The following is a 27,989-nucleotide window of genomic DNA, read 5'->3' as shown; positions in this document are numbered from 1 at the left end:
TAAGGAAGACAGGAGACACGATGGGCCCTGGCTTGGGAGCAACTTGTCATTAGATTAAAAAGAACTGCTGGGGCAGGACTGTAACCCAGGCAATAGTCAGGAGTCCAGCCAGGGCCCTGAGTTCTGGTCAGACTGAGAGCGTGGCACATGACATGAAGTCCACTTCAATGCTCCCTCGTCCCCAAGGAGAGCTTTGGGGTGCAGAGGCTGAGACTGCAGTTGGGGAGATCTGTGAGGAGCCGAGGAAGCCGAGAGCTGGGTCCTGGAGGCTGGGGTTGATGCCATCTTCACCTGGGAGTAGATGACAGAGGAGTCCTAGGAGGCAAGAGCACACGGGTGAGGGCCAGGGCTGGCGGGCCCTTGGGGGAGGCCACACAGGTTGTCAGACTCACCTTGTTACTGGGAAGCCGGGGTGCAGAGGCCGCTGTGGAAAGAGGGCAGTGCTCAGCCGTGGCAGGCCCTCTGGGAGCTTCCTCCCTGCACCTGTGCTGCCAGGCCAGCCCGTCTCCTTGAGGCCCTCTCCCTGCTCTGTGCGGTAAGCAGCCACTCCTCGTGTCCTCCCTGTCCCACTCCCTTCCTAGGACCCTCAGCCCAGCAGCACTGACCATCCCTCTCCTCAACATCACTTTGCACTTGGTTCCCCACTCTGAGCTGCCTAGGAGCTCTCAAAAGAGAGAAATTTACATTTTATCGTGTTAGTTCTTTGATCATATGTTTATATTATATATTGGGGGAGGCAGTGTGAGCTGAAATGTGTTTCAGAGAGCAGATTCTGGATCTAGACTGAGCCCTGGGTCTGCCTTGCCACCTCTGTGGCCTTGGGCAAGTCACTCAATGTCTCTTGCATTGGTAGCCTCATCTATATGATGAGAATAATAATATCATATGCCTACAGGGTCTTGTAATGTTATATGAGTTTACATATATGTGCATGCATGTGTGTGTGTTTGTGTAGGTATAATTTCTATCATCTACCACATGTTGAGCAATTTCTATGTGCCAGGTACAGTCCTGAGTGCTACAAAGAAATTCTCTCTCTACTGATGACATGTATGTATGCTATAGCTGCATGTATATGCTTTAATAGGAATCATTCTAGGGGTTATGCATATAAATACAGTGTATTTATTTATAGCACTTAGAACTGTACCTGGCACATAAGAATGGCTCAACACATGATAGATATTAGAAGTTGTTGTTATTTAATATTACTGTTGTATTACCTTCAAGTGAAATATGACATTCTCCAGACAGGGCCCACACTTTCTGGCTTGGAATGAACATTGAGGCTCCCTGGAATCACACTGAGAAGCAGGGTTTGGTCCAGAGCTTGGACAGACGGGTGATTTACTAGCTCTGTGACTTCAGGCAAGTCATTTAAGGTCTCTATGCCTCAGTTTCCTCATCTTTAAAATGGGGATATGCTTACCTCAAAGGGGTTGTAAATGGGGCATAAACAATTCACTGGACTTTATACAAGAGAAATTGTAAAACCAGAGAGGGAAGCACACTGGTTAAAATCACACAGCACTTTTTCTGAAGCAGAGTTAGAAGAGCCTGCCCCTGAGGACCTTGCTCCCATTTCCTGCTCCTAGTAAGGAGGAAGCCAGGCTGGGATTCCCTCATTGCAAGCCACCTGCTGTGAGTGAGAGCTGATGACACAGCCAGACTACCAGCGTGTAGCCATCGGCACGCTGCTTAACACTCTGCTGTTGTAACAGTATTTCCACAGCTACTTTCTCATTGACTCCTCACGGTAATCCTGTGAGATAGTGTGGTAGCTAGAATAATGTCTTCCCAAAGATATCCACGCCCTAGTCCCTGGAACCTGTGAATATGTCACTTTACGTGGAAAAGAGAACTTTTCAGATGTGATTAAGATTACAGACACTGAGATGGGGAGATTATTCCAGATTATCCAGATGGGCCCAATATAATCACATGACTCCTTAAAATCAGAGGGCTTTTCCCAGCTGTGAAAGGTCAGAGGGAGACCTGACCATGCAAGGATGGTTAGAGAGATATGGCATTGCTGGCTTTGAAGACGGAGGAAGAGGGCACGAGCTCAGGAGAGTGGGTGGCCTCTAGAAGCTAGAAAAGGCATGAATGTATTCCCCCAGCACCTCCAGAATGGAACGCAGCCCTGCCAACACCCTGATTATAGCCCAGTGGGACTTGTGTCAGATGCTAACCTACAGAGCTGTAAGATAACAAACTTATACAGTTTGATCTCACTAAGTTTATGGTAATTTGTCACAGCAGCAATAGAAACTAATGCAGGTAGGTAGGTGCTGTGGACTGAATATTTGTGTCCCTCTACAAATTCATGTGTTAAAGCCCTAATCCTCAATGTGATGGTATTTGGAGGTGGGGCCCTTGGGAGTTAATTAGGTCATGATGAGATTAGTATCCTTATGAGACAGGAATCTCTCTCTCTGCCATGTGAGAATCTGTCTGCAAGAAGGCATCTGTCTGCAAACCAGGAATAGAGCCCTCACCAAGAACCTGACCATGCTGGCACCTTGATCTCGGACTTCCAGCCCCCTGAACTGTGAGAAATAAATGTTTGTTCTCTAAGCCACCCAGTCTATAGCAGCCCAACCTGCCTAAGACAGTAGGGAATGATGATCTGGTCCCATTTTACAGATGGGGACACTGAAGCTCTGAGAGGTTAAGTGACTGCCCAAGAGATGGTTTTGTTACTCAGGTTATACTGAGATTGTCTGTAGAGAATGGAGAAAGCAGCACTGCGTGGTGGGCTGGGATTCTCCCTGAGTAGCACAGGCACAAGTTAAGAAGCCCCATGATCCAGTGTGAGGGGTGGCTCCATGCCCAGTTGGCCCGGACCTGCTACAGGGGTGTACAATAAGCTACCCAGCAACAGGCTACGTTGAGGGTCGGCCAGAACAGAGACTCACTCAGGTCTTACCTGCATGCCTGTTTTTCTCCGGGATGCTCTGTAATTCGCAGTAAACCACGTCTCCTCCTCTAGGATTTACTTAGAAAGAAGTTGAAGTTTCAGAAGATGCTGAGGTCCTTGCCTCTTACCTGAGCTACTTCTTCCTCCCCCAGCCAGAGTTTGTTCTCTGGCAGGACCAGAGCCCTCCAGCCTCTGCACAGTCCCTCCTCATCTCCTGCCCCACCAACCCTGCGGCCCCTGCCCAGACGCAGGGCCCTCACCATTGCTGTACACTGGCTGCAGTTCTATCCAGGCTGGTACATTGTGGTAGGTGGGCTCTTGGGGGTCCAAGTCTGAAGGGCTCCTGTGAGACACAGAAATGCTGATGTTTCCTAGGAATCCTGACAAAATGACTATAATGATTACTTCCAGCTGGTGAGTTCTTACCACAGGGGGGCTGCCAAGCCTGGAAACATAGACGAGTACATAGCAAATGGTCTATGAGCATTATATTATGAATCATGGTAGATTTATATTATCTATGATCCCAGGCTTTATGGCCATCTGGTGTGTAACAAGCACTCTGCTAATGCTTGTAACAATATTAAGTTAGTCCTATTTTATCCTCATTTTATAGATGAGAAAATGAAGTTTCCATGAGATGAAGTGACTTACCAAAACCATGTAACCTGAAAGGGGAAGAGCCAAGATTAGAACCTAGCTCCAGAGCCTCCACTCTCAGAGATACTGGGGTCTCAGAGAAGTCAGTAACCAGAGAGGCTCAGAGCAACTCTGGATGATGTGAATACCTGCTGCCATGAGCTTGCCCAGGGATAGTTTGCGAGCCATGGTGTGGCTCCTAAGGTCAGCCTTATGGGATAGTAGATGGTGGTCCCCCCTTCATAGGCACTACCTTCTGCTGGCACAGTGGCCTCTCTGGGTGGCCAGGTTGTGTGGCCTCATCTTCCTGCCATCATCACAACAGGTGTTGATTAGGTTGGCCATCTCCAGAGATTTCCAAGCTGATTAAGGAAGATCATCTCAAGATATGGATAGATTCAGTGGTCATAGTGGTCACTCAGACAACCAAGCCAACAGTGGTCCAGAATGTGAGTTGATAAATGAAAAGCAGTTTACACTTGATGTGAGAAGAAGGCCTATACAGCTAAGGGAGTGGGTGAGAAGATCCTAGACATTGCCTTGACATATTCCCTAGGGAGGTAGCAACATGAAGTGTGTATAATCTATCTCAGCATCACTCAGCAGAAACTGTGCTTTTGGTAATAATCAGATCCAATTCCATTTTTCTACCTTTTGAGCATTTCATTAATCACAGAGGAATACAGCCTGGGTCTTACCTGGAGGGGTCAGAGGTGAGCCTTCCCCCTGCAAAGGAAAGCAGAGGGCACTGGATTCAGGAAGAGGAGACCTTCACAGGGCACAGCTCATAGGAGGCTCGGAGGCTCACCTAGAAACTGCCAGGAGTTGCTGTCACTGAAGTTTGAACCCTTCTTTGCTACACCCAAGGGAGGTAGCAGATTGGGAAAAACTGCCGACCCTGGGGGTATAGTTGTAATGAGAAAAAGGAGCCCATGATCCATAATCCTTTAGCCTGGAGTTTGTTAAGACAATGATCGATCGAGAGCTGCAGGCAGGAAAATAGACTTGATCGGCCATAAAAATGGTGTACATTTTAAAAATCAGTAAGTTACTAAGTCTTATTTGGTTTCTGTTTGCACTTCTATTTCACAGAGTCTTTCTCCTCTTCCCATTCCTTGAGGGTCTTGTAGGGGAGGGAGGGAGAGACTCTGCAGTTTCTGTTGCTGGGTAGACTACCTCTCATCAAGGCATCTTCCACACAATTGGGCTGTTTTGGAAGCTTTGTGTTTGGTAAAAGAGATTCTGGGGGAGCCAGTGGGAAGGGGGAGGGGTGAGGGATGGGAACTGGGAGCTCTTGAGAGCCTAAGGGTGGTCACAAAGGGAAGGGCGCTGGGCCGGGCATGGACACGGGCACAGGTGTGCCAGGGAGTCACCCACCTGCTTTCCTAGAGAGCCAGAAGTAGACCAGCAGTGCCCCAGCAGCAAGGCCCATGGTGCTGAGTAGTCCTCCGGTGATGCCTGTGGCCACAGGACCCCTTCTGTTTTCAGTCAGCCCTGAGGGGGAGACCCCGTGCATGAGCCAAGGGGAGGGGCTAGTGGTCTTGACCTGCTCCGACCCTGAAGCTGGTGCCTGGGCCTGGGACAGAGGGTGAACGTAGGCAACTACGATCCCTATGGCTGAGCAGGTGGTGGGTGGCACAGGAAATGGCTCCTGCCGTTGTGAGGAAGCTCATTTCTGGCCTGAGGCCAGGGTGGAGGGTCAGCATGGATAGTGGCCAGGGAGCGAAGAGGCAGCCACCTGATGACCTCTGAATTCAGTGATGCTGTCTGCCTGCACCCTCCGCACTGTGCCCCAGAACCAACACTTAAGACACACTTCAGAACATAGGAACCTAGAATAAAATAACCAGCTTCGTGTACTTGTTCTGGGCAACCATCAGAGTGTCCCTGCAGGACATATTTTGTCCATATCTGAGGCTTTACATGAAACTTACATGTGAAGCTGAGTGTCAGCACCTCACTGCGCTGGGCCCCCAGGCCATTGTCGGCCTCACAGGAGTAGTTTCCAGAATGTTCTGCAGTCAGAGAGAGGTTGAAGGACGCTCCTCCTCCAGAGGGGGCTGAGCTATTCCACAAGGTGACGTTTTCGTGGTAAAACCAGTACAAGATCGGGGGAGAGCCTCTCAGGGCCTCGCAGCAAAGCTCCACCACATCCCCCACCACAGCCTGGGCCCCAGGAGCCCTGAGGGTGAGGACAGGGCGAGACGCTGGAACTGAGGGAATCAAAAAGCCAATAGCAGTTTCTGCTTCTAACATACTTGTAAGAAACACAAAGTATTATAAACAAATGTAGAAAGTCAGATCTCAGTCGTGGAAAATAGATTGCAACACATATGATAGACAAACCCAATAACTTTGATCTACAAAGAGCTTTCAGCGTAAAAAAGAAATCCAAAACAAAAGTGTAAAAAGTGTACAAATCACTGAAAACTTGAAATAGCCAATAAATAAAGATTCTCATTTTCATTATTAATTAAATATATACAAATGAAAGCAACCCTAAAATACTATTATTTTCCTCCTTCATTAAATTGGCAAAGCTTAAATAGACTAACACTTCTGATGAGCTTCTGGATAAACATGCATCTTGATATGCCCGCAGTGGGAATACAAATTTAAGACACTTCCCCGAGTGGCAACTTGGCAATATCTACCAAATTTAAAATGCATGTAAACTTTGACCAGCAAATCTACTTCTAGGACCATCTCTTTTAGGGACACTAAGGTACAATATGCCAAGATAACTGTACAAGAATTTCTACTGTAGCATTTCTGTAATAACTAAAAACTGGAGACAATCTAGCATGCTGGATAATGAAAAAGAAAAGATATCCAAGATGTAGTTCTTAAAATAAAGTCAAGATTTATTTTTAAATTAAAAAATGCAAGTTGCATAACTATATGTGCGATGCAATTGTAGTTTTGTAAAAAAATTCTATGTCTTTATAGAATATTTCTAGAATGCAGGTGAAAAGGTTAACAGTAGTTACGTCTGGACTGGGAACCATGTGGATATGAAAGTGTGGGGGAACAGGTAGAACGAGACCTTTACTTTTCAATATTGGCCCTTTTGTATCGTTGGAATTTTTGTTATGAAGATTTATGTATTCTTTCAGAATAATAAATTATTAAAAACTAAAAAGTTGTATTGGAACGTGGCCACGATGATTGAAGAGATGTCATAATGTAGACTAACGTCAACAGTTGGATAGGGCCATGTTTCAACTCGGCTTCACCATGGCTGGCTGTGTCTGTGAGCTAGTTACTTCCCCTCTCTAAGCCTCAGTTTCCTCTCCTGCAAACTGGGGATAAAAAGTGGTTAGATTTTTATCTTCACAGGTTTCTCTTAATGATTCTATGAGATATTGCATGTCCAGCACTAAGCACAGGGCCTGGCACATGGTGAGGGCTCAGTGACTGTGGATGATGATATTGGTGATGATGACAATGAAAAATATTCCTTTTTCTGGCAGTTCCTGCTCTCTATGACCTGTGTCCTAGTTCTAGGACCCAGACACAGTTCATTCAGATTGGGCACGAAGCCCCTTAGCTGTGATAACAGCAGCAGAAATAAGATGCATTTGCACATGGGAATTGTAGAAATGAGGGAGTGGGGGTGAGCAGGAAATCATGAAGTCATGAACACAGAGCATAGCAGGCATGGTGTGCTGGTTCACTGTGTTGGGGAGAGGGAGGGAGGAGCAATCTGCCCAAGGTACATGCCTGGGTGGTGTATCTAAGGGGTAAATGTGTAAGCTGTGTGGCAAGAGTCCCTGCAAATCTCAGAGGAAAATTGGCTCTGAGTGCTGCTGAGGGGGGAAGAAGAAAGAGCTGATTGAATGGGAAAAATCAAATCTGAAGTTGTCATCTGGATGCCAAAGAGATGGCTGCATCGGCCACCTCGATGGGATGCTGGATCCTGGGCTAGCATCCCTGGATCAACCTGCTCTTGTGGCTTTGTCTCTATTCCTTATGACACCCAGGGTCCCAGCCAGGAGGGACTGTGAATATCGATTTATATCAATATTTTGCTTTACATGACCATACAGTTGCATGGTCTCCTGTTCCTCTGGGGTGTATCCCAGGAGCAGGGACAGCCAGCTTTGCCTCTTGCACATGTCCTCCCAGGAACCTTTGAGTCTGCATGTTCCATATTCCCCGTCCACCAATCATAGAATTCTAGGGCAGGGGATTACTGTGATTTTCATCTAGTCTGATTTTCCCACTTTGTGGGAGAGGAAATTGAGGTCAATATAGGGAAAGATGCTTGGCCAAGGTCATGCAGCCTGTTATCTTCAGAGCCAAGTCTAGAATATTCATTTCAATAGCCCTTCACATACTTTTGCTATACTCCAGGTCTCTCTCAATCGGAGTTTAGAGGTTTGGCTTGTAGGGGGTTTTTACCAAACAGATTTAGAGCTCACAAGAAGTAGCTTCCCTGGGTCATTACACTTAATGGCAAGAGGTCAAAGCACAGCTTAGAGAATGGAGGATCTGGTTGGTGGGTGGCCCTTTCCATTCCATGTCATCTTGCTTGCCCTTCTCTGTCCCAGTCCCTTGATCACTGGTGTCTCTCCTGAAAGGCTGAGCACATAGCTTGTGTTAACACAGGATTTTTAATGTGGACTTATAAGGAACATTCATATCCTTGGTAATGAAAGAAGCTCAAGAGTAGAGGCATGTTGAGAGGCAGTGAGAGAAGAACCTGGATAAGAAACAACTTACTCTTTTGGGGGGCAGAGAAACCCATATTCAAAATTCTTTGATTTTTCTTTTATATCATAACTTCAGAATATAGGCTATGTTTTAAATGTCTTATTTGCATTTTTAGTGAGGAGTTGTGATCACATTCAAGAAGGCTGCTTGTACTGTGCTGCTGGCAAGGTCCAGGCTCCTGAAGCAGCACCACAGGGAGGCTCCCAGACTTGCACATGGAGGTTCTGTGGGCAGGAAGTGTGCTGGGACGTCCCACCAGGAAACAGGCAGAGGACACCTGCAGTGCCAGTGTCGGCTGGGGAATGAAGGCACAGGCAGCTAGCGCTTGGTCATGCTGCTGGTCGGCAGGGCCAACTCACCTATGACTTTGAATGTCACCACCTCACTGCGCTGGGCCCCCAGGCCATTGTCAGCCTCGCAGGAGTAGTTTCCAGAATGTTTTGCAGTCAGAGAGAGGCTGAAGGACACTCCTCCTCCAGAGTGGGCCAACCTTCTCCCCAGGGTGGCATCGTCATGATAAAACTGGTATGAGATTGGGGGAGAGCCTCTCGTGGCCTCGCAGTGAAGCTCCACCATGTCTCCCACTGCAGCCTGGGCCCGGGGAGCCCTCAGGTGGAGGACAGGGCGAGACACTGGAACTGAGGGAGACAAAACAGTTAACCATCAGCTCCTTCTGTTCAAATATATTCCTGCATTCTAAAACCATTTCAAATGGGAAAATGTTTTTCTCAGTTTTTAATGAACTGTGACATTACTGAGATCTCAGCTATAATAGCTTCAGATCTCCAGAAACAATAACATTTGTGTAGTGCTATAAACAGTTTGGAGTATTTGAATAAACAAACTCAAATGTGTTTGAAGAATTTGGAGACAAAGATTAAAATGAAACTCAAGCATCTTAGAAGTCAAAGGACCATCGAGGAAAAGGAGAAATCAGTTCAATAGAAAATGAGGAATAGGAAAAACCTATTGCTTACGTAGCCAGGGATGTAACTGAGTCTGGGCTGCACCAGAAGAGGGGCCCAAAAGAGAATGAGTATGGATCAATTTATTGGCTCATTTTTATATTCATTCATCAAAAATCAACTGAGCAAAAAGTTTTTAAAAATTAACCAAGCAATCAGTAAGTCCCAAGAATGGCATTATAGGCTGGGGATTCAAGGGTCACCCCTTGGAGAGACAGACATAGTCCCTGTTTTCACAGAGCCTACAATCTAGAAGGATGATAGGCAGCCATTAAATAAAAATACAATTTTTGCACCAAAATGCAAATATAGAATTAAAACATTGATAATTGATACAAAGTAAAGGACAGGGTGCTGTGAAATGTATAATCCTGGAACCTGATCTAGTACGAGTTAGTTGGGAAAAGCTTCCTCACAAAGTGACATTTGAAGTGAACCAGGTGGAGAGGAAGGTGGGGAGCACACCAGGCAAGCTCTGCGTGCAAAGGCCTGAGCTGGGAAGAAGGTTGGCGTGTTTGAGCGATTGAAGTAGGTGGCAGAGGCACTAAGAGAAGGGTCTGAAGAGTGCCATGAAACAGGAGGCTGGGGAGCCAGGCAGGGCTTCACAAGCCATGCCCAGGACTTTGGTCCTTCTTCATTGAGCAATGGGAAGTCTATAACTGTATCTACACAAGGGTGTGAGGTGATTGTATTTGTCCTTTTAGAAGAGGATTCTGACCTCAGTGTGCAAAACGGACTGTGGGGAACAGAAGTGGAATACAGTGGTATTTAAGTGGCATTGCGGTAGTTGAAATGTTGGTAGATTTGACTAGAGAGTGGCAACAGGAATAGAAAGAGATCCAAGAAATATTTAGGAAGTAAAATCAACAGGACTTACTGATTAACTGGTTCTGAGGGGGGAGGGAGAGAAATGTCAAGGAAGACTCCTGGGTTTCTGCCTTGTGTATCTGGATAAAGCGAGGTGTCTTTCACAGAGTTAGGGACCCTGAAAGAGGAACAGGTCTGAGGGGAATGTCAGGAGTTCAGGTTTAGAGGTGTTCAATTGGTGAGCTTTTGAGATATTTGAGTGGAGATATGGCATGTGTAGGTGCTCAGGTGGGAAGTCTCCTTTAGAGATAGAAGTTTAGGAATCATTATGTACAGATGACAAGGCCATTTATAGATGACATACCCAGGATCATCCAGAGAAAGAATACAGATAAGAGGACACAGGTCAAAACTCTGGAACTCACCCAATGCTTGAAGGTTGTCCATAAAAGGAGAAGCCAGTAAAGAAGACTGAGAAGACGTGGCCAGAGAAAGAGGAGAACAAGAAGAGGGTAGAGTCACTGAAGCCCAGGAAGGGAGGGTTTCAAGAAGGAAGAAATGGTAAACACTATGGAATATGCCTCAGAGATCAACTAAGATGAGGATTGGAAAATGGCCATTGTGTTTAAAACCATGGAAGTCAATAGAGACCTTTGCGAGAACCATTTTGGTGGAGAGCTCAGAAGACCCTAGTAGATTGAAACCTTGTGGATAATGAGGAAATGGAGACACCCTGGGTGGCTGACTCTTTTTGAAAATTTAGCAATGATGGAGCACTGGGTGGAGACATAAGTGAGATCAAGGGATGGTCTTTCTTAGATATGAGAGAGTTGCAGCAGGTTAAATGCCAGTGGGAGAGATTCCACAGAGAGGGAGGTGCTGGAACATAGGAAAGTGATAATTGGTTGTATAAAGTTTTTGGGAATGCACAAAAGGATGGAAACTAGAGAGCAGATGGAGACGTTTACCTGACAGGGAGAATGGTTCTCTCCTCCATACCTTAGGAAGAGGAGAGACGAGTGGCTAGATGGATATATCTTTAATTTGGAGGGTATCATTGTTTGATGTATTAGGGAGGGAGGAGAGTGGCTAATGAACTGGGACTTCCATTGAGGTCTGAGAGCACTAGTGACAGGAAGAGTTGAAGCAACTAGCAGGATGGGAGGTGGCTGTCAGACAATAGGTGCTTAAATTGTCATTTCAGAGATGGAATAATTTATGCATGTGGAAGTGGGTGACTGACATGGAGAGGAAGACAGTGGTGCTGTGTGGGTCATACTGTGGACATTAGAGTCCTGAAACAGTGGCAGAGTGGTTGAGAGGAGGACATTGCATCATTGACAGCAAGCATTGCTCGGAGCCCACAACAGGGGCAGATGGGGGCAGTGACACTGCTGAGTGGAACAGGGCAAGTAGGAAGTCAGGAGAATGATGGTGAGACGTCCTTTACAAGGGTCTTGGGTGGGAACCCAAGCAGCTTTGGGACAGGGGCAGGAGAAGCTAGAGAGAAATTTGTGAGCCAATAACAGAATGTGTCAGTCTTTTTATTGATTGACAGAGAAAACCATAACTAAATGTTTTCTGAAGTGAGACACAGGGAACTTCATAACTTCTTTCCTACTGATCACTGTTGATCAGGATATAGTGTGTATTTGGAAAAGCCCTTACTTCTACGTTAGGGGAGTTTGGGTCCCAGTGGGCTCTAGACCATTGCTACCTGGAAAGGTACAGCAAGCAAAGGGAAGGTGCAAGTTCCTGGGCATGTAAAATCCAAAGCTCTCAGATAGATGCTGTGTAGGCAGCAGGGCTGACATGACATCACACTGCAAATGGCTCTGTGGAAGCTCTAGTAGCTCCAATATTGGTTACTGGGAAAGGTAGGGTAGATGGTCTGTTCCTTTTTGTGGTACTGGTTGGATGGGTCAACTTACTGGTAACGCTGAGTAATACTGTGTCACTGCGCTGGGCTCCCAGGCCATTGTCGGCCTCACAGGAGTAGATTCCAGAATGTTCTGCAGTCAGAGAGAGGTTGAAGGATGCTCCCCCTCCAGAGGCAGCTGAGCTGCTCCCCAGGCTGACATCCTTGTGATAAAACTGGTACCAGATCGGGGGAGAGCCTCTCAAGGCCTCACAGTGAAGCTCCACCACGTCCCCCACCACAATCCAGGCCCGGGGAGTCCTAACAGTGAGGACGGGGCGAGACGCTGGAACTGAGGGAGGAAATGAGTTAGTTGACACCAGTATTTTTGAAATTAAAAACCACTCCTTATTTAAAAAATCAAACTTTACAGAATTTCATAAAGTAAAAGTGAAAAATTTTATCATTTTCTTTATTTTTATTTCCAGAAATTACCTCTTTTAAGTATTTGGTAATACTTTCTAGATCTTTTCTATGTATATGTATACTCACTCATATCAACACATAAATAAATACATTAAAAACACACGCATGCATGGGATCACAATATACACATTGCTCTAGAACCTGCTTTTCTCCTTAGCTACATATTATGGGCATCTTTCTATGATATTACTTAGAGATCTACATCATTAACTGTTAAAAATCAACTTTACTGAGGTAAAATTTATACATAAAATGCAACTCTTTTAAATTTGCTACTTTATAATTTTGGATAAATATTACATGCATATTCTTTTTTTTTTTTTTTATTGAGACAGAGTCTTGTTCTATTGCCCAGGCTGGAGTACAGTGGTATGATCATAGCTCACTGCAACCTCCAACTCCTAGGCTCAAGCAATCCTCCTGCCCCAGCCTCCCAAGTAGCTAGAACTACAAGTATGTGCTGTTATTCCTGGCTAATTTTTCATTTTTTTTTTTAGAGATGGGATCTTGCTACGTTGCCCAGGCTGATCTCAAACTCCTGGCTTCAAGTGATCCTCCTGACTAGACCTTGCAAAGTGCTGGGATTACAGGCATGAGCCACTGTGACCAGCCTATGCATACATTTCTTAAGATAAATTCTTAGAAGTGGAATTTTTGAGATGAAGTATATGAACATTTTAAATAATTATATGTGATATCAAATTTTTCTTCAAAAAGGTTGGACCTTTTTAAATAAGACCTCAAAAGCACAGGCAACAAAAGCAAAAATAGACAAATGGGATTACATCAACCTGAAAAGCTTTTGCACAGTAAAGGGAATGATTAACAAAGTGAAGAGAAAACCTACAGAATGGGAGAAACTATTTGCAAACTATATATCTGAAAAGGGGTTAATATCCAGAATATATAAAGAACTTAACAGCAAAAACCCAAATATCTGATTTTAAAATGTGCAAAAGACCTTAATAGACATTTCTCAAAAAAAGACATACAAATGGCCAACAGGTACATGAAAAATGTTCAACATCACTAGTCATCAGGGAAATGCAAATCAAAACCACAATGAGATACCACCTCACTCCAGTTAGAATGGCTTTTATCAAAAAGAAAACAAATATTGGTGAGGATGTGAAAAAAGGGGAACGTGTACACACTGTTGGTGGGATTGTAAATTAGTACAGCCACTATGGAAAACACTATGGGGATTCCCCAAAAAAGTTAAAAATAGAATTACCATGTGATTCAGCAATTCCATTACTGGGTATATTATATAGTCAAAGGAAATGAAATCACTGTGTCAAAGAGATAACTGCACTCCATGTTCATTGTAGCATGATTTACAACAGCTAAGTTATGGAATCAACCCAAGTGTCCAACAACAGAGAAATGGATAAAGAAAATATGCTGTATATACACAATGGGATACTATTCATCTGTAAAAAAAGAAAGAAATCCTGTCATTTGCAAGAACATAGATGGACTTGGAGGAAATAATGTTAAGTGAAATAAGCTAGGCACAGAAAGGCAAATACTGCATGATTGCATGCATGTATGGAATCTAAAAAACAACACAAAACAAAACAAAAACAAAACCCCACAAAAACCCAAAGTGTATTGATATTATATTAATAAAAGCAGAGAGTAGAACAGTGGTTACCAGAGATTGCGGAGGGAGGAGGGGGAAGAGAGGATGGGAAGAGGTTGGTCAATGGGTACAAAGCTACAATTAGACAGGGGTGCTGATGGTTACCAGTAAGGTATAGTATATTACAAAATAGCTAGAAGAGAGGTTTTGAATGTTTTCACCACAAAGAAATGACAAATACACAAGGTGGTGAATATGCTAAATACCATGATTTACTCACTATACAACATATATGTATCAAGACATCAAATTGTACCCCATAAATATGTACAATTGTAATGTGTCAATTAAAAAAAGATGGAACCAATTTACACTTGCACTAATGGTATTTAGGAGTTTCTGTTTCCCTCACTCCCTGATCACTTATGATCACATCAGTGCAGAGGTTTATTTTTATTATTTAGTCTCTGTTTCCAGCCTTAACATCTACAGTTGCTTTACCTGAACAAATCTCTCCTTCTATCCTGTGTGACCCTACTGGCTACTAGTAGGTTCTCCATGGAATTTTAGTGAAGTATAAACCATTAACGATGAGTTACTGTTTATAAAGTATTCAGAAATGATTGACAAAATGAAATTTTTGAAATCTGTCATTGATTTTTAAAGATTGTCAAGTCAATTATTTTTGAATTGTGAAATAATTCACAATTCACTGTAAAATAATAATAATCATGAGAAAATAATTGTTCTTTTACTTCCTCTCCTCTTTTTGACCAACTGATTTTTCTTGCATATATTTTTTACATTTTCAGTGTCTATAATAGTTACTTTTTGTTCCATAACTATGATTCTCACAGTTGATTAGCCTTTGTTTCTATATCTAAATAAGTGGTCTTCAACCCTGTCTATACAGTATTCTCACCTGAGGTTATGTTAAAAATTTTGATTCTGAGGCTGCATCTGAGAGTTTCTGAATTTAACTGGCCTGAAGAAGAGCTTGGTAATAAATCTTTTTACAAAGTTTCCAGGTAATTGTAATGTGCAGCCAGGGTTGAGAAATGCTAACCTACATAGAATCAGTACTCACTTTTCATATCACGGTTTCCTCATTCTGAGTCCTTTGCTTTCGTTCACATTTGGGTGGGCTGGATTTTGTCATCCATTTTTAAATTTCAGAATATTACAAGGGTACAAACGTTTTGGTTACATAAGCTTTTGTACCATTCATTAAGCAATTTTTTAAAGAAGTGTTAATGGGTACTAAATTCCCTGAATCCCTACATTTTTGACAATACCTTTTTGATTTGATATAAAATTCTCAGCTCTCATTTCCCCTGGAAGTCCAAGTCTGGCCACCCAGTCCTTTCTCTTTGGGTATTGACTATTGTGCAAAATCTAAAACCAACTTGATATTTTTTCTTTCTGAGATGACTGTCTTTTTTTCCCCCACAATCACACATACACATATATATTTTTAACCTTGAACTTCAATAATCTCATCAAGATGTATCTTCTGATCTACATATTCGAGTTTTATTTGCTTTGGGACAATTTTTTTTTTATTGCATCTTTGAGTTTTGTTTTCTCTTCAGTTCAGTTTTCCAACTTAACGACATTTAATTATCTCCATGTGGGGGTCTCCAGTGTCTGATCTCCGTATTATAATTTTTTGCCTTTATTTCTATATCTTTGTACTTTTCATTCTGTATTATTTTCTCAAACTGATTCTTCATTTAGTTAACAGTTTTCAGAGTTATCCATTCTATTCTTACTGCTTCAAGTTTGGATTTCATTTCTAAAGTAGCTTTGTTATTTTCTTTGTTCTCCTGAGCTTTGCTAGACCATTTTTTTGATCTCTGCTTATCGTCTTGTAGTCTGTTCACTGAATTACAAATGCTGACTGAGGACCTACTAGGAGACTATGACTTGAGGTTCTGTTCTCATGAAGCTTATATTCTATTAGAATTGAGGAAGACAGACAAGAAACATGAAATAAAGAGGTTTTAGATGTTGCTAAAAACAAGAAGAAAATAAAACCTAATAATGGGATAGAGGATGCATGAAGGCTGGGAGCTTTCCTAGATACATTGGGCTCTGACTTTAGAGTCTAGGTCTCAGAACATTTATATTTTTAAAATAATAATCTTTTTACCCAACAATTTATATTGGGGGCATGTCTGACACACCAGGCTCAAGATTTTTCTATTGTACCATTCTGCTTCTCTGAGAAGAAAACAACTTTCCTTCTCTACTAAAGAGTGAAACAGATGCAATTTTGCTCCTAAAATAACACCTTTTTGATGGCGACACAAGTAACCATGAATTATACACTTATGATTTGTACATGTTTCCTGAATGTATGTCACTTCAAACAAAGATTTAAAAAACATAATGCAACAATATAATGCTTATTTTAATGGATTAGAAGACAAGGGATCATGCAAACCCCAAAAGACTGAGGAACTGGTTCTCAGGGAGCCATTTCCTCCTTTCTGTTCAAAATTAGCCCTTTCCAAACCTCCTACTGTGAGAGCTTGAACTGCTTGGGAAATTTTTAGAGAAATTGAAGTCTTGCTCAATATTTGTCCATATGTCTGTGCTTGTAGCCAAGTTTATATGTAAGCATTAATAAAGAAATAGGAGATGCTTCTGTGCATCAAATTAAGAAAAATGCATGTGGGGACTGAACATGCAAATCATGAGATGACAATTTAAAAAAAATAAATTCATTTGGTACTAATAAAAGCTGAGGAGTCTGCCGAGTTTTCTTAGGGGTCTGGCCAAGCCAGGGCTGGATGATGACTGAGGCTCACAGCTAGTTGGCTTCCTGAGAAGCAGGCCAAGAAGGGATTTGTTTGATTGGGGTAGGCAACTGAAAGGCACATGCAGACTTCTGAAGAGGTGGGTGAGAGAGGGCTCTGGGCCAGGGGTGGGTGACTGGCAGGAGCCCAGGGCTTACCAGTGACATAGAGGCTTACCGCCTCACTGCGCTGGGGGCCGAGGCCATTGTCAGCTGTGCAGTAGTAGTTTCCAGAATGCTCTGTGGTCAGAGATAAGCTGAAGGACACTCCACTTCCAGAGGGGGTTAAGCTGCTCCCCAGCGGGACATCCTCACGATAAAAATGGTACAGGATGCGTGGAGAACCTCTCTTGGCTTCACAGTGAAGTGTCACGATGGTTCCCTCGAAAGCCAGGGCCCCAGGAGAGCTGAGGGTGAGGACAGGACGAGACACGGGGACTGCGGGAGAGAAAAGAATTAGTCAAGAGTTGCTTCTGCCTCTTCCTGCGGGTTTCAATGCATAGCCAACGCGCTTGCGCAGTCTCCAGTGTCCGCTGGCCCGCAGGGTGGCCCAGCAACCTCCTGGGCTTCTCTCACCAGCTCTCTGTTCTCTCACCACCATCTGTTCCTCATGCTGGCCGTTTCCAGTCGGTTTCTTTCCCACCAGACCTCTAGTCTCTTCTCCTATCCTGGCTCCCTTTCGCAGAGGGGATGATGCTTTCAAGAAGAAATCCCTTATCTTGCTGCCAGCAGACCCATACCCTTACCCGCACTAGCTCCTTGCTGTTTCCCTTTGCCCTGCGACCGTGGAAGAGCCGTCCCTCGCCTGCCCAAGTCACTCTGAGTCTTCTTCTCAGGTCCTGTCTCTATTTATTCCTTCACTTGGGTGGGCCTCAGGGCTTTGCCTTGGACCCTTTTTCCTTCCAGATTGACATACTTTTCCAGGGCCCTCTTCTCTGCTTCTACCCTCTCCCTTTACCCAGACTGATCTTTTCTAGTTACGGGTGAGAAAATTGAGTTGGTGGAGGCTAGAGACTTGCCCGTGCAGGCTGTTTCCAAGGTCAGCCAGAACCTGGTCTGTCTGCTGACTCCTGATCCAATGATGAATCACATTGTCTCCTTAACAGTGAACCTGAAGTTTGCAGTGAGTGGAGGGGATGGCACAGACCTCCACAGAAGCAGTTTTCCCCTCACTACCATAACTAGTGTAATAGCTTTGAGGGCAGCACGGTGGTGCATACTGGTAAAGGGGTGATATAGTCTGGGGTTCATAGTTACGTCTGTTACTATGACATATTGCACCTCCAGAGTTACATTTTTGGAGTAACTATGATGTTGCTACCTGTCTCTATATCCTACATGGATTTGCACATTGATTATTGTCAATGCCTGTTAACTGGGATAACAGATACCTCTGTATCCCTGGGAAAGAGAAATGATTTGGGAAGCTACTGAGAACAATAGGTTGGTTGGTGACTCAGGCATCTAAGGATCCAAAGGATGGAGAGAAAAGTTAACAGTATTGAGTTCTACAGAAGCTGGGGACGGGGGTGGTGGGGGCGTGGTAGAGTGGGAGAGAGAGAGAGAAAGATGGAGAGAGAGATGCTTCAGAAACATTCAGGAGTGTGATGAAATCTGGCTGGTAGAAGAATGAGCCCACGAGAGATAGACACTTGCTTATATTGCTAGAAGCCAACAGAGACATTGAGAGAGCCTGCGGAAGAAGCAGGAAGCAGGTAAGAGAGCAAAGATTTGTTAAGTGTTAGTGAGAAAAGGACAAAATCCAGAAATGGGTGGACTTTTGTTGATGGACAGAAGAATTAAGAACTGAGTATTGTCCAACCAAGTAATGCTGAGCTCTATAATTTCTCTTTGGCCACAGATTGCTGATTTGCACAGCATTTGGATCCTGAAAAGTTTTCATAGCTACATGAGGGGAGTTTTGGTTGGATTGTGTATTTTCCTGTTAATGATTCACTCTAAGGGACTCCTGAGTTCCTGAGAGAGTGGTCACAGAAAGGAGTTCATAAGAGCTAGGCAGAAGCAATGAGCCTGTCATGAGGCCATGTAGGTCCAAAGCCTGTGAGTTTCTGTAGATGGAGTCTCGAGAGTGGCGGCACACACTACCTGACTGGCTGTAACCTCCGGTGGTCAGAGTTAGCTCACTTCTGTTGGAGAGTGTCCCCTCTTTTCTGGCTGGGTCCCCAGTCCATTGTCTGGACACAGGAGTCATTCCCAGAGAGCTCTGTGGGCAGAGAGAGGATGAGGGATGCTCCTCCTCTACAGGGGCCCTGGGTCTTTCGGATTTCAGCCTCATGATAAAACTGATACAGGATTAGGGGAGAAGCTCCCTTGGTATCACAGTGAAGTTTTTCTACAGTCTCCACAGCATGTACCCTAAGACTGTGGTCCCCAACCCCTGGGCTGCGGACTGATGCTGGTCTGTGTCCTGTTAGGGACTTGGCCGCAGAGCTCTGCCGCACCCCATCCCACCCTCTCCCAGTCCGTGGAAAAATTGTCTTTCATGAAACTTAGGAGCCGGAGGGCTGCACAGCAGGAGGTGAGCGAATGAAGCTTCATCTGTATTTACAGCTGCTCCCCATTACTTGCATCACAGCCTGAGCTCTGTCTCCCACCAAACCTCCAACCCTAGTCCATGGAAAAATTATCTTCCATGAAACCATTCCTTGGTGCCAAAAAGGTTGAGAACCACTGCCCTAAGAGCCCTGAAGGTGAGGAAAGGATATGTCACTGGGGCTGAAAGAGACAACAGGGTGGTCAGGGAGGGTCCCTGCATATCCTTAGATTAAAGGGGCTTGTCAAGAAACATGGCCCTAGATCAGCCCGAGTTCAAATGTCCTATTTGTTCTGGCTTTATTCCCAAGAGAAACGTCACTTAACCTGAGAAGAAATTTGTAAATATGAAGGGTCTGGACATATGGCAAATCACTGAGCATCTTTTCTAATCCCCATTTCTAAGCATTTCCAAAAACTCCCAACTGTTCATGGCCCCTTCTAGTCCTAACTCCTTCCTGCTAATCTCTGACTAACTCTTGGTAGGTTCTTCAGAGCATTGGATCATTGCTAACTATCAGTATCCACTCCCACCCAACTGCCTTGTGGTCTTCACTGAGGATCCCTGTGGGCAGTTTGATAAGCCATTCCTCAGGTGAGAACTGGCAGAACACACCTTTCACCTCGATGGTCACCGGTTTGCTGACGAAGGACCTATGTCTGTAGTTAGCTGTACAGTAATACTCTCCAGCATCGCTGCTTTTCACCATGGAGATCTTGAATTCTGAGGACATCAGAGTATTTATTTTCTCATCCCGGCTTTTAAATCTTCGGTGCCAGGAGACTGTGATGGGCCTTGGGACTGTATCTACTGAGCAGATGAGCACCAGATCCTGACCTTCAAACACCAACTTGGAAGCTGGGACAGTGCGTATGTTGGCAAAAACTCCTAAATGAATAAAAATGACATATGGGACTCTTGGCAGTGGGGCGCTCATGGATGGAGAAGAGTCACAGGAGGGGAAGGGCTAAATCTGCTGATCTCACGTGGAAAGTTGGGCCTGGGTGGAACTGGCCTGTCGTTGGGAAGAGGGAGGAAGTGGTAGGGAGGTCCTCTACTCCTGGATGGTCTTGTGGAGTGTCTGGGACAAGGCCCAGAGGCAGCTCTGCCCAGCCTCCCTTCATGTCTGCCCATCCCCCAATAGAGCAGGGCCAGTGATTCCAGAGATGACATTCAGTGCCCAACAGTTGGGGAAAGTGGTGGGAGTGGTGATGGGGACAGGGAGCCTGGGCATCAAAGGTGATTGTCCTGGGGCCACAGTGACTGCAAGGGCTAGTTGGAAATGAACTGTTGGCATGTGCAGTAAACTTGCCCTTGAGCAGGAACTTCTTAACCCCTCTAGCTTGTCAGTTAAATGGTCAAAGGAGGAGGAACAAGGACAGTCCCACTAAGCAGGAAAATCTGTGATGAAAGCATCCCATACCCCAGATGGGTGTGGTTTTGCATAATGATGTTGGCTAAGGATAGTGCCTTTCTGAGTCATCCTTAGGTCTGAAAGAGCAGTGGGAGATAATGAACAGAGGGGGAGAAGAGCCTGAGGTTGGGTTTCATCAATTATGCTGAAGGAGAGCCTATGCTAGAAATTATTGTGTTGCAACTGTTGGATAACACCCTCTCCACCTTCTCTGAATTGTCCTTCCTTAAACCAGTGACCTAAGAAATACTTGTTACCTGTAACTGCAGAATATGAAATTAATAAAATTTAGTCAGTTTAGAAAACACAGAGTCATAGACTATTTTTTGCTTTTCTTTTTTTTTTTTTGGCCGAGGAATGGGAGTAAATTTATGGAGAATGCTCCCACTTTCACTCTCTCCTCACTGAGGAAGGTGTGCACCCCAGACTGTGTGTCCCTTCCTAACACTCAAATAGATTTCCTATGAGACAGACCAAATTTAATCAGGGGAAGTGTTTGACCATTGGTTAGAAGTCATGCTTGAGGACCCACAAAATTTTAAGAACATTGGAAAAAGCGATAGTGGGTACAGCACCATCCCTAATGACATCAAGTTGGAATGATTTGTTCCCCAAGCTTCTGTCTTTTGGTTTTCTTGTTCTTAAGCACTGTGCTCCAGGCATGTATGACACTAGGAGTCTGTCTAGTCAGAGGGCTCTGCTGCAGCCCACAACTTATGGCTATGGGCCTAGCAGGGGGAAAAATGGTGTCAGGGAAGAGATCCTTCTGAGAGTTATATCTAATGGCATTGAAAGAAAAATAAACTCATCTCTCTTTTCTTGTGCTTTCCTGGTTCTAAGCTCTTCCACATGTCTCCAAGAGCTGGGGTCTCCTGTCTCGTACAGCTCACAGGTATGAGAAGCTCTTTCCATGTACACTGGTACCCCAAGCTGATGTGCAGATCTGCCCAGCTCTTCCAGCCCCATCCCTGGCAAATTCAGAGCCCACTGACACTCACTCTGCACATGAATCTGGGAACTCCGGCTCCTGCGTATGATGCTGTGATTCTTGGCTCCTGCCTGGCACCAGTAGGACCCTGAATCTTCAGTCCGCATTTCAGGGATATGGAGCTCTGGGGAGCTGCTCCAGCCTGATCCCAGGGCCTGGCTGTCTCTGAAGAAGCGGAACTGGAGCTGGACCTTTGACCTCTGTGGAGGGAGCTGGGTCTCACAGGTCAGGGTCATGGACTTTCCCTCCAGGGGTTGGAAGAGGCTGACTCTGAGCATAGGAGGTAGAAACAGATCTAGAGAGAAGAATCATAACAGTCCCAGAGCAATGAGGGTGGGAACTGCTGTGGAGTAAAATGCACTTCATCCTCAGCATCAGCAAGCAGACACACAAGCAGGCACAGGCAGGGATGCCATTGACTCTTAACACCCTTCAGCCCAAAGCACTGTTGTACCTCCTGTGGTCCTTGCGGAATGCACCCTGAGTTTCAGTGGTAATCCAGTCCTCCCCTTTCTTCCTACTCTAACTCTGTGACCCCAGGGACTCCCCTTTTGACCAACCCACTTCACAAAATAATGAAGCCTTTACCTTGGACTTGGATTTGGACTTCGTTGGAAGAAATGGAGTGACCTTCCGTAAACCCAGTACAGTGATATGCACCATTGTCCTTCAGACTTGCATCACGGATAGAGAAGTCAGAGGTTCCTTTCAGGGATGTCAGGGCTTCACCGTTCTTGTAAATAGTGTCCAGTGTTACTCTTGCCTTTGCCCGGCACCTCAGGACCATGAGGTCTCCTTCATACACAGAAAGGGGAGCCTGCAGGATCAGCGAAGCTATGGGAAACAGAGGACCAGTTACTTGGTTCATCCCATTGTTCCCCCTTACTTTTCACTATTATTCCAAGATGCTCTAGAAAAGGGGGTTGGTAGAAAGCATTCTTAAAATAATATCATTTCCTTTTTTTCTGATTTTAAAATGAATACATGTGCCTTGAGAAAAGTAGAAAAGCAGAAACAGAGGTAAAAATCACCTATCATGCCACCACCTGTATTTTGGCACACGTGTTTCCAGTTTTCTCTTCCATGTTCATGTGTTTGAGAGTCTGTGTGTATTTTTTTCTTTTCATGGAATTTGAATAGTATTTATAGATTTGATAACCTGCTTTTCACTTACCATGTTGTGGACAATTTCCCGAGTCATGAATTTTATCACTGAACCTGATTTTCAATGGCCACTAAGTTTTCCTTCAGTGTCAGTAATGTAATTTATTTAATGAGTCCTCTCTTCTTGATCATTTAGGGCCCTCCATTTTGGGTATATATTTCTATGATTGTTTCAGTAAGTAAATTGTTAAAAGGGTGATTGTTAAGTCACAGAGCATAAGCATTTTATTTGCTCCTTGCTACTTTACTGCTACCTTATTCACTAAATTAAAGGGCTTTATAACTAGGTGGTTTTCGCACAAAAACCACATGGCTCCTTCCTTCTCTCTCCTTCTGTATTTCTATATCTACATCATCTAGGTATCATCTATCTATATCTATAAATATAAAAATATGTTCATGTTCCTTATTATTATAAGTAAATCATATGGCTTAAAACTCTACATAAATTCATGAACGATTCAGATAAATAGCTTCTCAAATTTTCATTTACCAGAGCAGTTTGTAAAAACTACAAATTCTGAGGCCCTACTCCTACAGTTTTTTATTCAGTAAACACAGGGTAGACCCTGAGTATCTGTATGATTAAAAAGCTGCTCAGGTTTCCAGATTCAAATCAAATTTTAATATCCACAGGTTTAGAGACATTATTCCACTCAGTAGAAATTGCAGCCTTTGTATGGTTCTCCACATAACCTGTAGCTGTTATATACGACAATTATGTCTTTCTAGATACATTACTTGAAATCACTTCCCGTTGGGCTGAATGAGTTTTATCCGGATGAGTTAAATCTTCTTAAATTTTATGTTCCAACTTAAGAAGCTAATTCCATTTCCTATCTGGTGGTATGCAGAGGTTTTTTACTCTCTCCTTGTCGGTCTAACCACAGTGTGGAATACAATTGTTCAGTCACGAGTTGTCTGGAGTGAATGATGGTAACAGCTGGAGAAAAAAAATGAACTGAAATGATTTCTAAAGTTTGTATTTTTTTCACTCTGTCTCACCTGAAGAAAAGACCAAGCGCACAGGGTTACTTAGGGTGGACCTCCCGGCCTGGCATCTGTACTCTCCAGGTTCACGAACCTCGAGGGTGTCTCCTGGGGTGTTTATTACTATTTCTGTCTCCCGATACCAACGTTTCCATTTTGTTTTCTGTGGTGAGTAGTGAAACCCATTGCAAGTCAGATTCACTGTCTCTCCTTGGAAGACAGTGGCCCATGGAGGATGGAGGGAAATAATGGGTTTGGTTGTGGTAGCTGAGGAGAGAAGAGAAAAAGAATCTGAGGTGGAGGTGCCTGCATTCCCAAGCACAGGGGTGTGTGCTGGACAGACTGGAGGACCCTGAGGAGGCCCCTAGGAGGGTCACTGATGGCTCATGGCTTCGCGGTGGCCAGCAGCACTCACCTCACCTGAGGGAGAGGTTGCTCGGGGGTGGCAATGAGAAAAACGATGTCAAGAGGGTAATACCAGCAGTATTCACTGTCAAACGTCACTGGCTACTCAGCCTGTCATGGAAGTGGATCCTAGAGAAAATCGCCCCTGTCCTACCATTCCATCATGTTCATAAATTCACAGGAACCACCAAAGCTGTTGTTAAAATCACAATTTTTCACTTTCCCTAAAAGAATAGATCATATTGGCCAGCCTGAAGGTAGTGCGTTGTCTCAATTGATTGTTCACAGTCAGTTAGAACAATAGAACTCCTCCTTGTTTTACTCTTTCTCCCCTTCTAATTACTGCCCTTGACTAGTCTAAACAAACAAAAAAAGAATAAATCATGTTATCATCTATTTGATATTGAGCAAAACTTGAGAGACCAACTTGTATAACACCTTCAATTTTTAAATGAAGATTCAAATACCCAGAAAAATCCCATCATAGCTAATTGTGGCAGAGCAAGGAATGAACAACTCATTTGCTGGCATCTAGACATAGCCTGGACACAGTTCCAGCTGGGGCTGCTGATTTGGGACAAGGAGAGGGGTTGTAGGGAATTCTTGCTATTCATGGGTCCTCAGGTGTCCACACTGACCCAGAAGAATGGCATTAGGAGCCAGAACTAGTTGATTGTGTGATAACTTGTCTTCTCCCCATTTCCCCTTTCTGTGCATTTCTTCCTTATAAGGGCCCAGGTGTTGGAGGTTCTTCTGCTCCCTACACCATTCTGGGAGAATTTTACTCCACAGCTGTAGAGGATGCAGCATTCCCGTTGGGATCACCACAGTGGGGTGTTTTCAGAGGAATATTCCTGGCTTGCTGATTGGAGCTGATCCTACCCTGAGCCCATTTGCCATGGAGTTGAAGAAGTCCTGCTGGGCTAAGTGGGGTCCATTTGTAATGCGGGGCCTCGCAAAGGCCAGAGCTGCTTGTGCATTCCCCACCTCACCCGGGAAGTATTGGAGGGTGATCATGAAGCTCTCCGGGCCTTGCGGGATGCCAATAGACCAGGTGACACTTGCACATCCCTGCTGGCCTTGGCAAGAAAACAGGAGATATTAGAGATCCTCAGGCAGCCATCATAAATGTTTCCTATTTATTACGGAGATACTCTTATTCAGAAACAATGAAGAACAAAAGAAAGGAGAACTCACCCCACTGTCCACTGACAGGAGCTGCAAAAAAAGCCAGAGATGAGCACAGATTAAAAATTTTGTGGCTTTTCAAAGTTAATGCCTGCTTTTTTGTATCTATTTATTACTTCTTCCATTAAAAGTTCATTTAAAAAATCTAATAATTATTTATCAAATATCTAAATATACTCTAAAACTGTGTTTTAGTCCAACTGTGATTGGACTTCTAAGATGAATTTAAAAAATGGTCTCTGCTGTCAAGAAGCTGACTGATAGAGGAAACAGAAGCATGATGCGAGGTCATATAATACTGGTGGTAAGTGTAAGGATAGAAATACACATGGGGTATCATGGGGGCAGAAGGGTCACTCTGCCCAGGGTGTAGGGTACGTGTCTGTGTATGTGTGTGTTGAAGAGGGTGGGGGGACCATGGAAGGTGCTTGAAGGAGGAATGCTTGAGAAAGTTGTGAGTGAGAACATAGGGGTCAGCAGGTGAAGGTTAGTGCTTGTGTGTAGCAAGAGGTGATGCGGAAGGCAGTCAAGGCAGAAGAAGAAATAAAGTGGTGTTCAGGAGTTGGGGGGTCTGGAAGGCAGGAAGTGGAGGGGGGGATAAGATTAGAGAGGCATGCAGGGCCCAAGTGAGTGGCTCTGATTTTATTGTAAAAGTCACAGGGAGTTATGGAAAGGTTTTGAGGAGGAGAGTAACAATAGGACTTAAAACTTAGATGGGGCTCTCTGCCAGTGGGCGGACCTCAGTGGGACCAGGTGTGAAGCTGAGAGGCTGGTTAGAAGGCAGGGCCACAGATGGTGATGTTTAATCTTTCTCAGAGTGTTTTTTCAAAATCATCTTCATTATTTGTTTGTTTGCCTCCTTTCTCCTCTCTGTAATGCAATCCCTGTGAGAGCTGGGACTTCCCTATATCCTCCAAGATCGAGAGCAGTGCCTGGTATATAAAAGATATTGCATTAATTTTTACTATTTATTGATTGCATAGTGAATTAATTAAAGAGTGAGGTTAGCAATAGTAGAGATAGAAGGATACACGTTTGTGAAACGGGTGACCAGGAGAGATGAGGCAACATGGGCAGGTTTATAAATTGAATAGATATTTCATATAAGGGACAGATTTGATTGATTCATTCCACAGAGATTTGTGGAATGCCAGTGCACACAGGGCTGATGTAAGAGTTATCCAAACTTAAGTATGCTCTTGAGAACAATGGATTATTCACTATTACCTGAATATCTTGGCATCCTTGACTATTGCATTGTTTTAAATGGAGCTAATATTCTTCTGAGTTTTCTATGTGGTATGCACTTACATACATTATTTCATGTAATCCGGTCCATAGCCCTATGAGGTGTTTGGTTAGCCCTATTTCACAGGCCAGAAAACTGGTTAAGTAGCTGGTAAGTGGGAGGATGACATTTTGAACCCAGATCCTGCTTCGCCCCAAAGTGCATGCTCCTGGCCATACTCTCTTGCCCCTCTGTTGGTGCCACACTGGGCTGTGCTTCCCATCTCTGGATTAATAGTCCTTGCACCTTCCAACTGTGGTGTCCTCTCTTTGTACATCGTGTCCCTCCAGCTCCTACTCACTTCTAATTTTCATGAAGTCTATACCAGATATTTGGCATATAGTTTATTATCTGCCTGCACCATGCACTGGTAACTTTGCCTGGACAATTATTTAACCGGAGTCTTGTTATATAGCTATCTCTTGTCCATCAGCCTTGCTGGGAGCTCTTCTATATCATGAGCTTCCTCCATGGACTCCCATCATTCTCAGTACCTGGTACAGTGCTGTGAATAGGTATCACTAAAAAATATTTGCTTAGCAAATGAATAAACTTATTTAATTCTAATATTTAAACCTTGGTAAAAACCAACCAGTTCATAGGTGCGAATTGATAGAGACTTATGCACATCCACAGGCACAATGAAAATGCCATCTGCTTTAGGGTTTTCCTTGCCTTGCCCCACTATCCCTCTGTGTCTCCCCCCAACCCCATGTTCTTAATCTGCCAATCGCTGCTGTAGTTTACATTCCTGTGCAGAAGAAAGAGCGTCTTCCCTGTCAGAAACCTTGCCTCCTTGTGCCCAGGACCAGCATATGAGAAATAAAGGCATCTCCTATGCAGAGAGGAGAGTAGGCTCTTCTCTGAATAAGACAGTAAGAATAAGCAACTGTGACACATTTTCTGGACTTCATGAAGTATTTTTTGAAGAAAAATAAATGAATGAAACATTAATTGTTGTGGTCACTATAGTTTCCTTCTCTGTAAGGTTGAAGGATTTTTCCAGCTATGACTACTTTCTTCAGCCTCAGGAGAGGAAGCCCTGAGCCCTGCAGTAAAGCCTGAAAACAGTCTCTTCATGTGGGAAAGATTCTTTGAGCAGGGGCTGAGCCTCAAGAAAGGCCAGGCTGGTGGTGGAGAGAGAAGCTGTCCCAACCGCACCCAGGGCCCGTGTTGAGCTGTTCTACTCACCCAGGACCAGTAGTGTCACCCACAGCAGCAT

At 44.3% G+C, this 27,989-nt stretch overlaps 1 protein-coding gene across 1 annotated transcript; it reads right to left on the bottom strand.

Annotated features, from left to right (window-relative positions):
- Positions 1-96: 96 nt before the first annotated feature.
- FCRL5 (Fc receptor like 5) lies at positions 97-27,989 on the bottom strand. Its single transcript, XM_069479226.1, has 16 exons — positions 27,959-27,989; positions 25,489-25,509; positions 23,902-24,153; positions 22,321-22,566; positions 21,743-22,027; positions 19,946-20,188; positions 16,936-17,214; positions 11,979-12,257; positions 8,635-8,913; positions 5,494-5,772; positions 4,937-5,053; positions 4,258-4,285; positions 3,181-3,263; positions 2,930-2,998; positions 393-424; positions 97-315 (listed from the first exon to the last, which is right to left on the bottom strand). The coding sequence occupies exons 1-16, from the start codon at positions 27,987-27,989 to the stop codon at positions 97-99; spliced, it is 2,742 nt and encodes a 913-aa protein (XP_069335327.1).

Source organism: Eulemur rufifrons, chromosome 8 (assembly GCF_041146395.1).
Source record: "Eulemur rufifrons isolate Redbay chromosome 8, OSU_ERuf_1, whole genome shotgun sequence".
Taxonomy (NCBI): Eukaryota; Metazoa; Chordata; class Mammalia; order Primates; family Lemuridae; genus Eulemur; species Eulemur rufifrons.
Note: the sequence above shows the minus strand (reverse complement) of the source record. Positions and strands in the feature narration are given on the sequence as shown.